This window comes from Hylobates moloch, unplaced genomic scaffold, assembly GCF_009828535.3.
Source record: "Hylobates moloch isolate HMO894 unplaced genomic scaffold, HMol_V3 SCAFFOLD_8, whole genome shotgun sequence".
Taxonomy (NCBI): Eukaryota; Metazoa; Chordata; class Mammalia; order Primates; family Hylobatidae; genus Hylobates; species Hylobates moloch.
Genome location: NW_026652283.1, coordinates 59,143,965 through 59,156,464, shown reverse-complemented (window position 1 = coordinate 59,156,464; position 12,500 = coordinate 59,143,965). Strand labels below are relative to the sequence as shown.

Below are 12,500 nucleotides of genomic sequence, written 5' to 3'. Positions count from 1 at the left end.
TCTCCTTATCTACATGAAGAAATAGGTGAGTAAGGAGACTGAATCAGTAATATTTCATCCTTGATCAGTTGCATATGTAGACAGATTTATCCATTCTAAGTTATCTAATTCGTTGGCATATAATTGTTCATAATAATTTCTTTATTTTTTATTTATTATTATTATTATACTTTAAGTTTTAGGGTACATGTGCACAATGTGCAAGTTTGTTACATATGTATACATGTGCCATGTTGGTGTGCTGCACCCATTAACTCGTCATTTAGCATTAGGTATATCTCCTAATGCTGTCCCTCCCCCCTCCCCCCGCCCCACAACAGTCCCCGGAGTGTGATGTTCTGCTTCCTGTGTCCATGTGTTCTCATCGTTCAATTCCCACCTATGAGTGAGAACATGCGGTGTTTGGTTTTTTGTCCTTGTGATAGTTTACTGAGAATGATGTTTTCCAGTTTCATCCATGTCCCTACAAAGGACATGAACTCATCATTTTTTATGGCTGCATAGTATTTCATGGTGTATATGTGCCACATTTTCTTAATCCAGTCTATCGTTTTTGGACATTTGGGTTGGTTCCAAGTCTTTGCTATTGTGAATAGTGCCGCCATAAACATACGTGTGCATGTGTCTTTATAGCAGCATGATTTATAGTCCTTTGGGTATATACCCAGTAATGGGATGGCTGGGTCAAATGGTATTTCTAGTTCTAGATCCCTGAGGAATCGCCACACTGACTTCCACAATGGTTGAACTAGTTTACAGTCCCACCAACAGTGTAAAAGTGTTCCTATTTCTCCACATCCTCTCCAGCACCTGTTGTTTCCTGACTTTTTAATGATGGCCATTCTAACTGGTGTGAGATGGTATCTCACTGTGGTTTTGATTTGCATTTCTCTGATGGCCAGTGATGATGAGCATTTTAATTTCTTATGATCCTTTAATTTCTGTAGTATCAGTTGTAATGTCTCCTTTTTTATCTCTGATTTTGAGTCTTCTCTCACTTTTTCTTAGTCTAGCTGTTTGTTTTGTTTATGTTTTCAAATGAACAACTCATTTCATTGATTTTTTTTCTTTCTTTCTTTCTTTTTTTTTTTTTTTTTTTTTGATATGGAGTCTCCCTTTGTCGCCCAGGCTGGTGTGCAGTGGCTCAATCTCTGCTCACTGCAACCTCTGCCTCCTGGGTTCAAGCGATTCTCCTGCCTCAGCCTCCTGAGTAGCTGGGATTACAGGTTTTTGTTTGTTTGTTTGTTTGTTTTGTTTTGTTTTTACTTTCTACTCCATTTATTTTTGGTCTGATCTTTATTTTCTTTCTTCTACTAATTTTGGGCTTAGTTTGTCTTTGTTGTTCTAGTTCTTTGAAATCCAAGATTAGGTTTTTTATTTGCAACCTTTCTTCTTTGTAGGCATTTATTGCTGTAACCTTCCCTCTCAAACTGCTTTTGCTGCATCCCATAGGTTTTGGTATGTTGTGTTTTTATTTTCATTTTTCTCAAAAAAATTTTAAATTTTCTTTATAATTTCTTCATTGACTTATTGATTGTTCAGGAGCATGCTGTTTAATTTCCATGTACCTGTGAATTTTTATATGTTCCTCCTGTTACTGATTTCTAGTTTTATACTACGGTTGGAGATCTACAGTTTTAAGGAATCCTGCACTTAGACGTCTTTCATGGGAAAGGGGAAGCCTTGAGAATATATTTATCATTTATGTAACATGCTTTGTTATCAACAAATCTCAGAGTTCCTAGTTCATAGAAAAGGAACAGACAGGTACTGTATTCAGGAATATTCCAAATAGGGATAGGATTCAAACTTTTCCATAATTTCTTTCCTTTTTTCTTTCTGTATTCTCTCTTTATCCTACTTCCAACCCCTAATACACACACACATAAGAGTGTATGAGGGTTCCCTTTCCTCCACATCCATGAGCTCACATACACCCATGAGCTCTAGATCAAAGTACAAATTAAGCAATCAAATATAACTATATAAATCAAAGAAAAATAAGTAAAAGGATACTAATTGATCTTTCTTTTTTTATTTTATTTTATTATTATTATACTTTAAGTTTTAGGGTACATGTGCACAATGTGCAAGTTTGTTACATATGTATACATGTGCCATGTTGGTGTGCTGCACCCATTAACTCGTCATTTAGCATTAGGTATATCTCCTAATGCTATCCCTCCCCCCTCCCCCCACCCCACAACAGTCTCCGGAGTGTGATGTTCCCCTTCCTGTGTCCATGTGTTCTCATCGTTCAATTCCCACTTATGAGTGAGAACATGCGGTGTTTGGTTTTTCGTCCTTGCGATAGTTTACTGAGAATGATGATTTCCAGTTTCATCTATTTCCCTACAAAGGACATGAACTCATCATTTTTTATGGCTGCATAGTATTCCATGGTGTATATGTGCCACATTTTCTTTTTTTTTTTTTTTTTTTTTTTTTTTTTGAGACGGAGTCTTGCTCTGTCGCCCAGGCTGGAGTGCAGTGGCGCAGTCTCGGCTCACTGCAAGCTCCGCCTCCCGGGTTCACGCCATTCTCCTGCCTCAGCCTCTCCGAGTAGCTGGGACTACAGGCGCCCGCCACTACGCCCGGCTAATTTTTTTGTATTTTTAGTAGAGACGGGGTTTCACCGTGGTCTCGATCTCCTGACCTCGTGATCCGCCCGCCTCGGCCTCCCAAAGTGCTGGGATTACAAGCGTGAGCCACCGCGCCCGGCCGTGCCACATTTTCTTAATCCAGTCTATTGTTGTTGGACATTTGGGTTGGTTCCAAGTCTTTGCTATTGTGAATGGTGCCGCCATAAACATACGTGTGCATGTGTCTTTATAGCAGCATGATTTATAGTCCTTTGGGTATATACCAGTAATGGGATGGCTGGGTCAAATGGTATTTCTAGTTCTAGATCCCTGAGGAATCACCACACTGACTTCCACAATGGTTGAACTAGTTTACAGTCCCACCAACAGTGTAAAAGTGTTCCTATTTCTCCACATCCTCTCCAGCACCTGTTGTTTCCTGACATTTTAATGATAGCCATTCTAACTGGTGTGAGATGATGTCTCATTGTGGTTTTGATTTGCATTTCTCTGATGGCCAGTGATGATGAGCATTTTTTCATGTGTTTTTTGGCTGCATAAATGTCTTCTTTTGAGAAGTATCTGTTCGTGTCCTTCGCCCACTTTTTGATGGGGTTGTTTGTTTTTTTCTTGTAAATTTGTTTGAGTTCACTAATTGATCTTTCAAGATTAGGCAGAGGTCTGGAAACTGATGATAATGAAGAAAAGGTCATTTCACATTCATTAGATAACGATTCCCATGATCTAATTTTTCTCTCATTTGAACAGAGAATGATAATATCATTAGCAGAAAAAGTTAAAGGAGAACAATGGACCATAATATGATTTTTTTTTAGACTGAGTGATTGCCTTTCTATTTACTAAAAGATCTGAAAGAGTTTACAAAATTAAAACTCATGTAAAAATAGATAAACACAGTGACAAAGATGCTTTCAAGTACCTGAGATGAGCTATTTTGTACAGTTGAGTAATGAATTTGATTATTAATTTCTGCTAATGAAAGCAAAAAGAAAATGCTAAATTATATATGTCTCTTAATGCATTCTTTTTAAAAAATAAGAGCACCATTTTTTTTATTTTTCAGGCACAGAATTGGAAAAATATAACCAAAGATACATGGTTATACTAGGTATGGGAATTTGGAGTAATATGGTAGACAGTGACTTCAGTGTGCTTTTATAAAAGATGCGTATGTGGTACCTAAATCCAAATTCTTATATGGACTGGGGTTCTAGATTTGAGCATGCTGAAGTCTGAAAGGCTGAATATGTAATGTCAAATGCTAACTCAGTAAAGATAGTTCTGTGGAATATGGTACTTTGCTACCTAATTATTTAGCTTCACACAGAGATAATATTTAAAGAATGTGGAAGTATTTGTCATCAATAAATCCCATAGTATGTCTTCCTCAAGGAAAATGAGGAAAGGATGACTTTTACTGCATATAAATTATACCTCCATAAACATGATTTGTAATAAAATAAATTGTTTTTGAGTGTTCAGAGTTTTTAATAGCTGAAAGACTGCATTGCTATCACCTAGTTCTTAGATGTCATGAAATCTATGTGATTCTGGCCACGTGCTGAATTATAACCCAAACATAGTGGTACTTAAAAGCCCCTGTAGCTCTTATACTTCTCCTAATATAAGCTTTTGGCTAAAATAAGGAACGTTTTTGAAAGAAGCATATTGTCATTATCCTTTTGTGAAATTTTAAGAGCCAGATTTGTATTCTTATTCATATGTAACAAAAACCTTTTTAGCACACTGGTGGATAACAGAGGTAACTGCAAGTAAAACTGAGGTTTTTTTTTTTGAAGTAAAAGAAAGAAAAAGCAGCTTTGAAGCAGGTACTTACACAAATACTACCTTGATTTACCACATGTCTGTAATGGATGGCCTGGGAGTAGTGACTGCAGCCTGAAAAGTAATTTAGGGCATGGGATATTAACTGATGACCTTATCCCTAAAATATTTTAGTTATCCTGTGGAAGTTCTGATTTTAGTTGACAAAACAGAAGCTTTTATAGATCTGTGTATTGTTGAGACTACAATATATTATTCTAAGAAGGCTTTTTAATAGATTTGCCGAGTGTAGTTGATGAAGATGGCCCTTTTAAATATTAGGGAATTCATACTAGATTTACTGTTTCAGTTTTTTCATTACAGATTTTGAGAGGCTTCTCCTGGTAGTAAAAAGTCAGATGAAACTGTTACTGTAGAATTCACTAGGTTACTTATTCAGTTTGTGAGTATTAGAAAATGTTCTTCCATAGAGATTTTAAATAGTTTTTGTGACAAAGCAAAAACAAAGCAAACTGAAGTTCTCCCTGGATTGAAGCAGCTGATCAAATATTTTAACGTTTGGAGTTTCAACTTCTAAGTGAAAAGATTCCTGATTTTAAAATATAAAAGGATTATTTGAGAAGCATGTGCTTTGTGTATGAATGAAGAAATGTATCTATTTTCCAATGAAAGTTTACATTTTGGTGACTGCTTCTACTGAAGCGATAGCATGGTCAGTAGTATTCCAACATCTTTGGATACTGTTAGCTTCAGCCATCATATGGTTTGATTAATTGAACTGGCGGTAATAGATTAATAGATATGGTGGTATCTATACTAATCTGATTTTCTTTTTTATGTTACATAAAATAGAATTTTTCCTTTCTTCCTTCCTCTTTCCTCTCATAATTTGAACAGATACTGGATTCAAAAAATTTATGATAGCTTAATCCGAGGGGATATCATTTTCTAAAGGAGTCGTCTGTAGATGGTTTATGTTAAAGTTGGACAGATGGATAGAACATCAAGATTTTAATATTTGTTTCCACATTTGTCCCACTTATAGCATAAGTATCAGGGAAGTGGCCAGATGGGGTGGCTCATGCCTGTAATCCAAGCACTCTGGATGGCTGAGGCAGAAGGAACACTTGAATTCAGGAGTTTGAGACCAGTCTAGGCAACATAGTGAGACCCTATCTCTACCAAAAAAAAAAAAATTATCCGGGCATGGTGGCATGTGCCTGTAGCCCCAGCTATTTGGGAGGCTAAGGTGGGAGAATCTTTTGAGCCTGGGAGGTGGAGGCTTCAGTGAGCCGACAGAGGGAGACCTGTCTCAAAACAAACAAGAATCAGGGAAGATACATATTCATTTGCTTTTAGAACTTATAATAAACCATTAATAACAACTCAAGGATTAATTATGCCTAACATTTGAGCGTATGTATAGCATAACACCTCTGTTACAAATTACTGGAGGCATTTGTAAATTATCTAGTTAATTTCATCTGAAGGAAGAGACCTAAAAAGGAAGCTGGGGTAGACCTGCTTTTGCCATGTACTCCACTTCATTTCTTATGGCTAAGGTTGTTGCCACAGTGGTCCTAGTTTTGAACCTTTGCCTTGGTAGCATAACCCCAAATTTTTCTGAGGCTATAGCCTTGGAGTTGGAATTGCCTAGATCTTCACAGAAACTATTATGCTGAAATCTATTGGGTTGACAGACAGCTGGGTATATACCACCCCACTGACCTATCATATTTGGGGATGATGACAGTTGGCCAGGATTGGCACCATTATCGGTATTTTTAAAAGGTATCAAGAAATTACAGGCAAGTTTATAGGTTTAAATGCCTATATTAGAAAAGAAGATAGATCTAAGTTTCTATCTTAACAAGCTAGAAAATGAAGAGCAAATTAAAGCCTAGGTAAATAGATGGAAAGAAATAATAAAGAACAGAAATAAATGAAATAGAAAATGTATTTAAAAAAGAAAAAGATAAAACCAAAAGCCAGATCTTTGAAAAGATTAATAAAATTAATAAATCCTTACCAAGACTAATCAAGGAAAAGAGAAAATATAAGTTTAAACTTTTATGAATGAAAGAGGATAAACCATATACAGGTATTAAAAAGTCAATTAGGGACTATTATGAGCAAATTTATATCAGTAACCTTAACAATTTACATACAAAAGAAGCATTTTTTGAAAAACACACATTATTTAAATTGAAACAGAAAGAAAATGAAAATGTGGATAGTTCTATTTCCATTAAAGAAATTTAACTCATAATAAAAACCTTTTCAAGGAGAATACTCTAGGCCCAGATGGTTAAAGAAGAATTAATACCAGTCTTACACGAAACTCTTTCAGAAGCAGAGTGACAGAGAACACTGACACACTTGTTTTATAAGGCCAGCATAACCCTATACCAAAATGTGTCAGGCATTACCAAAGAAGTTACAGACCAATATTCCTCATAAAATATTCTCAAAAAAACCCCACAAAACAAAACAAATAAAAAAGAGTAACAAACTTTATCCGGTAATATAAAGGATAATAACTCTTGACCCAGTTACAAAATGTTGATCCAGCATTTGAAAATCGATATATTTTACCACATTAACAGAATAAAGGAGAAAGTAATATGATCATTGTGTTACTGGTGGGTATTTGTTCTTAGAGTTCCCAAGATGGTGGCGGGCTGCTTCCAAGATGGTGGCAAGCCTCTTCTCTGACCTGGGGTTCTTGGCCTCACGGCTTCCAAGGAATGGAATCTTGGGCCATGTGGTGAGTGTTATAGCTCTATTCAGCTCCATTAGAATGAACCCCGGGCACTTAGCCCACACAGGAACAATGGCGAACCTCTAGCCCAATTGGACGCCACCTCACTGGATCAGGAGCACAGCGGACACCTGCCCTATCTGGAGGGATGGAAGTCAGCGGCGGGTGTGTGACAGTGGCAAACAGCAGTGGTGGATGGCAAGCGAAAGCTCAGCTTGAGCCGTAACAAACACAGACCAGAAGAGTGTGCAGTTGCAAGATTTAATAGAGTGAAAACAGAGCTCCCATAAAGTGGGAGGGGACCCAAAGGGGCTTTCCGTTGCCTGCTCTAATGCCTGGGTTTCTATCCCGATCATTGTCTCTCCTCCTGTTCTCTTGGGCGATAGATGATTGGCTATTTCTTTACCTCCTGTTTTTGCCTAATTAGCATTTTAGTGAGCTCTTTTTACTACCTGATTGGTCGGGTGTGCGGGTGTGAGCTAAGTTGCAAGCCCCATGTTTAAAGGTGGATGCAATCACCTTCCCAGCTAGGCTTGGGGATTCTTAGTTGGCCTAGGAAATCCAGCTAGTGCTGTCTCTCAATTGCAATAGATGCACGAAAGGCATTTTAGAAATTCAGTACCCATAGAAGATAAAACATGCTCAGCAAAGTAAGAATAGAGAGAAACTTCTAAACCTAATGAAGGATATCTATGGAAAATCTATAGCTAACATTATACTTCATGGTGAAAGACAATGTTTGACTTCTAAGATCTGGAAGAAGACAAAGATGTCCTTCCTCTTTCAGCACTTATATTCACCATTGTATTGGAATACATTGTAATATAGTACTGGAGTCAGTGCAGTAGGGCAAGAAAAGAAGGCATATGGCTAAAGGAAGTAAAACTAACATTCACAAACAACATGGTTACGCATGTAGAAAATCCTAAGAAATAATAAATGGAGAGAGATATATCAGGTTCATGACTTTTAGACTCTGTATTGTGAAGATATCATTCTCCAGATTTACTTACAGATTCAACACAATCCCAGTCAAAATCACGGTAGGCATTTCTGGGAAGACAGTAAATTAGTTCCTGAATTTATATGGAAATGCAAGGAATCTAGAATAAACTGTTTTGCAAAAGAGCTAAGTTGTAGAACATAGACTTACCAGGTTTTTAAAACTTCTTATTTCAAAGTGGATTACAGACCTAAATGTAAATGCCAAAACAAAAAAACTTCTAAAGAAAACATAGGAAAAAATATTCATGACACAAAAACAGGGCATGCACAAACACAAATATGAACCATAAAAGACAAAAGCTATTAAATTGAACTTTTTCAAAATTGAAACTTGCTCTTTGAAAAACAGCATTAAGAAAATGAAAATGCAAGCCATAAACTGGGAAAACATATTTGTAATATGCATATCTGACAGTGGACTTGGCAACGGTCCCATTGTTTGTGTCCCCTCAAAATTCATATGTTGAAATCCTAACCACCAAGGTGATACTATTAAGAGCTGGAGCCTTTGGTAGGTGATTGCATCATGAGGGCGGAACCCTCATGAACTGGATTAGTGTTTTAATAAAAGAGGCCGGAAGGATCTTGTTTGCCCCTTCCACCATGTGAGGAGACAATGAAAAGGCACAATTTCTGTGAACCAGGAAACTGACCCTCATCAGACTGAATTGGTTGGTGCCTTGATCTTGGATTTTGTAGCCTCCAAAACTATGAGAAATAAACTTCTTTTGTTTATAAGCTAACTAGTCTGTGGTATTCTGGTTATAGCATCCAGAATGGACTCAGACAGAGTTGTATACAGAACATATACAGAATGAAGAACTCGTAGGAACCAACAATGATGAGATGAACAACTCAATTAAACAATTGGGCAGGCTGTAATCCCAGCACTTTGGAAGGCTGAGGTGGGCGGATCACTTGAGCCCAGGAGCTCCAGACCTGGGCAACATAGCAAAACCCCATCCCTACTAAAAACTTAGCTGGGTGTGGTGGGGCAGCCTGTAGTCCCAGCTACTCAGGAGGCTGAGGTGAGTCGATTGCTTGAGCCTGGGAGGTAGAGGTTGTAGTGATCATGCCACCGCACTCCAGCCTGGGTGTCAGAGCCAGACCCTGCCTCTAAAAAAAACAAAAACCAAAAATCAACAAAACATAATTGGGCAGGAACTTGAAAAATCACGAAAGAATATGTATCAGTTGTCTAAAAGTACATAAAAACATTTTCTATACCATTAGCCACCAGGGAAATGAAAGTCAAAACTACAGGAATTAATTAAAAGGAAAAAGACTGACAGTATCAAGTATTGACAAGGAAGTGAAGCAAGGGGTACTCTCATATGTTGCTGCTAGGGGTATAATAATTGTATAAACACTTTGGGAAACAATTTGTCAATTTCTTATAAAGATAAACTTACATTTAACATTTGAAGTTTGAACCTCCATTCCTAGGTATTTATTCAAGGAAAATGAAAATCTGTATCCACAAACGCCGTGTATATATTAACAGCTCAATTCATACTAGCTGAAAGCTGGAAACAGAGGAATGAATAAACAGATCATAGGATATTCATACAGTATGTATTCATGCTACTCAACAATGAAAAGGAATGAACTACCGATGCACACAACAACATGAAAGAATCTCAGGAACGTTATGCTGAGTAAAAGAAGCTAGACACAAAAGCATACATATGATATGAGTACATTATTGTATGATTCCATCTATATGAAATTTTTTTAAATGCAAAACTAATATATTCTGATCAAATTCAGATCTGTGGTTGCCTGGAATGGAGGTGTTTGACCAAAGAGAGGCATGGGGGAACATTCTGGAGTGATGGAAATATTTATAATGGCAGGGCTACACAAGTGCTCCAGCTCAAGGAACTGTACAATTAAAATGTATGCCTTTCACTGAGTATAAACCATACATCAATAAAGTTTATATTTTTGAGTAAAAGGGAGTTCCAGACTCTGTGCTCTGACAACTTTGGCACATGGGGAATACTACACTTACCCTCCATAAGTTAAGCCTTCCTAGTTATCTTTGATAAGCCTTGTCCTAGACAGAGACAATTTTTATACTGACAAAATCAAAATACATTCTATTAAATTAAATGGAAATCTCCTCACTAAAATGAAGTACAACAGATAGATGGAATACATGAGATGAGATACAGATCCTGGATTTCAGTAGTATTCTTTGAGAGTCTTTTAAAAATATATTTGGCAGGCTGAGCATGGTGGATTATGCCTGTAATCCTAGCACTTTGGGAGGCTGAGGTGAGAGGAACACCTGAGGTCAGGAGTTCAATACCAGCCTGGCCAACATGGTGAAACCCTGTCTCTACTAAAACTATGAAAATTAGCTGGGTGTGGTGGTGGGCCCTTGTAATTGCAGCTACTCAGGGGGCTGAGGCAGGAAAATAGCTTGAACCTGGGAGGCGGAGGTTGCAGTGAGCCGAGATCGTGCCATTGCACTCCAGCCTGGGACACAAAGCAAAACTCTCTCTCTCTCTCTCTCTCTATATATATATATATATGTGTGTGTGTGTGTGTGTGTGTGTGTATATATATATGTGTATATATATATGTGTGTATATATATGTGTATATATATATACACACACACACACACATACATCGAAACATCTAAATTTTTAAAAAAATTCTAATTCAGGGTTCAGTGACTGGACCATGAAGCCTATTTTTGTACTGCCCCAATGTTAGAATGGTTTTACATTTTAAAAAGTTGTTTAAAAAAAAAAAAAGTCCTGTCCTTTAAGAAAAAAAACAAGCAACCGGTACTATAAGTGTTCCTCAAAGTCTACAATATTTACTATCCGAACTTTTACAGAAAAAGCTTTCTAACTCCTATTCTTTACCCTTTGATCTGCACACTCTACCTACTGTAACTGATTCAGCCTCTCAAAAACTAACATGTTGTCTTTTTGTTTGCATTAGAGAATCCTAGATGTTTGAAGTACTAATTAGTATACACTAAGCATACAGCCTTATTTCCTTTCCTCTGAAAACTAAGAGGGAATGTTAAGTTGAATGATATGATAGCTACTTCCCAAGGAATGCTATATTTCTTAGGAATTGGCCTCTTTGGCTGTATTCCAGATGGCCTGGTTAGAATGACGTTAAAGCTGTGGAATAGCCAAAGCTCCTGAAATAGCAGTTATATATGTAGCATGAGGCTCTCAGCCATTTTGCAAAAAGCATGGGGCAATGCTAAATATTTCTGGTTTGCCCCAGTGGTATAGATTGGAGAACCATTGTTACTCTTCAGCCTTCATGGAAAATGGCAAGGTAGTTTAAAAGGCCTTTGAGAAGTTTTGGAGGTTCTAAAGGGTATTTTTTTTTTTTTTTTTTTTTTTTTTTTTGGCGTGGGGTTGTCAGAATAGTGGATCTGCACTTCAGTCTCAGCAATGTCAAGATTTCCCCCTTTTAGTGCATTTGAACCCATACTTCAACCTTAGAAAGAATCTTCTTACTCTTCCTACCCTTTGCCTCTGCCTCCTGTGGGCCTCATACAGCTGATCTTAAACCATAATGGATCTTTTAAAATTAACTTAGGTCCTCTGAGCATCTCTTTACTTCAAAATTTTAAAGATGAACCTGGGATAAAGGGACATAGAGCTGCTTTGGGAAATACACAGCCTCTTTGGGGATCTCACTGTGCTAGTGGTATACACATTCAAGTTGAAAGACCAGTGGAATTGTGGTGGACAGCCCAGGGACAGGAACAAGCAGGAGCCTGGTATGAGCTAACATTTAAGTTAAAATCTGTGACTATTTACCATATTTCTTTCTTTTCATCTTTTCTCTAGGCCTACTCTGTGTATGATGAAGACATTGGGTACTGTCAAGGGCAGTCTTTTCTTGCTGCTGTATTACTGCTGCATGTAAGTAACAGTCCATGTGATAAATAGCACAGTGCTGCCAAGTTTATTTTACTTTCTACTGGCTTTGTTCTTCCTTCTTATTTCCCATTCACCTGATGGAGAGTACATATGGCATATCTTTTTTAAAATGTACGTTAGGTGATAAAGTAAGAGATATGATGTCAAAAATAGGACAGTTTCTCAATGGAATTAGTTTTGTTGGCTAGAAAAGGATAAATTGCTTATTTGGAGTTATTTTTAACTAGAATCCTCTGGAATTAAAGAAGTCACTGTAACTGCCCAAATATCAGGACCTGGACCAATAAGACCCACTATACTGTGACAAGGAAGTCCTTTATCGTTTCTGTGATGTATTTTTATATATCCTCTTTCCTTTCGGTTACCTTCATTTGACAGATCATTTATTGAGCATCAATTGTCAGGTACTGGGCTAGAAAAT

The 12,500-nt window shown here is 37.3% G+C and overlaps 1 protein-coding gene across 1 annotated transcript in view; it reads left to right on the top strand.

Moving 5' to 3' along the window:
- LOC116473207 (rab GTPase-activating protein 1-like) overlaps positions 1-12,103 on the top strand; it is a 435,590-nt gene extending 423,487 nt beyond the window's left edge. Inside the window, exon 11 of the mRNA XM_058443073.1 lies at positions 11,987-12,103. Within this exon, the coding sequence (XP_058299056.1) occupies positions 11,987-12,088 (102 nt within the window). The 3' untranslated portion in view covers positions 12,089-12,103. The remainder of the gene's footprint in view (positions 1-11,986) is intronic.
- Positions 12,104-12,500: the final 397 nt, after the last annotated feature.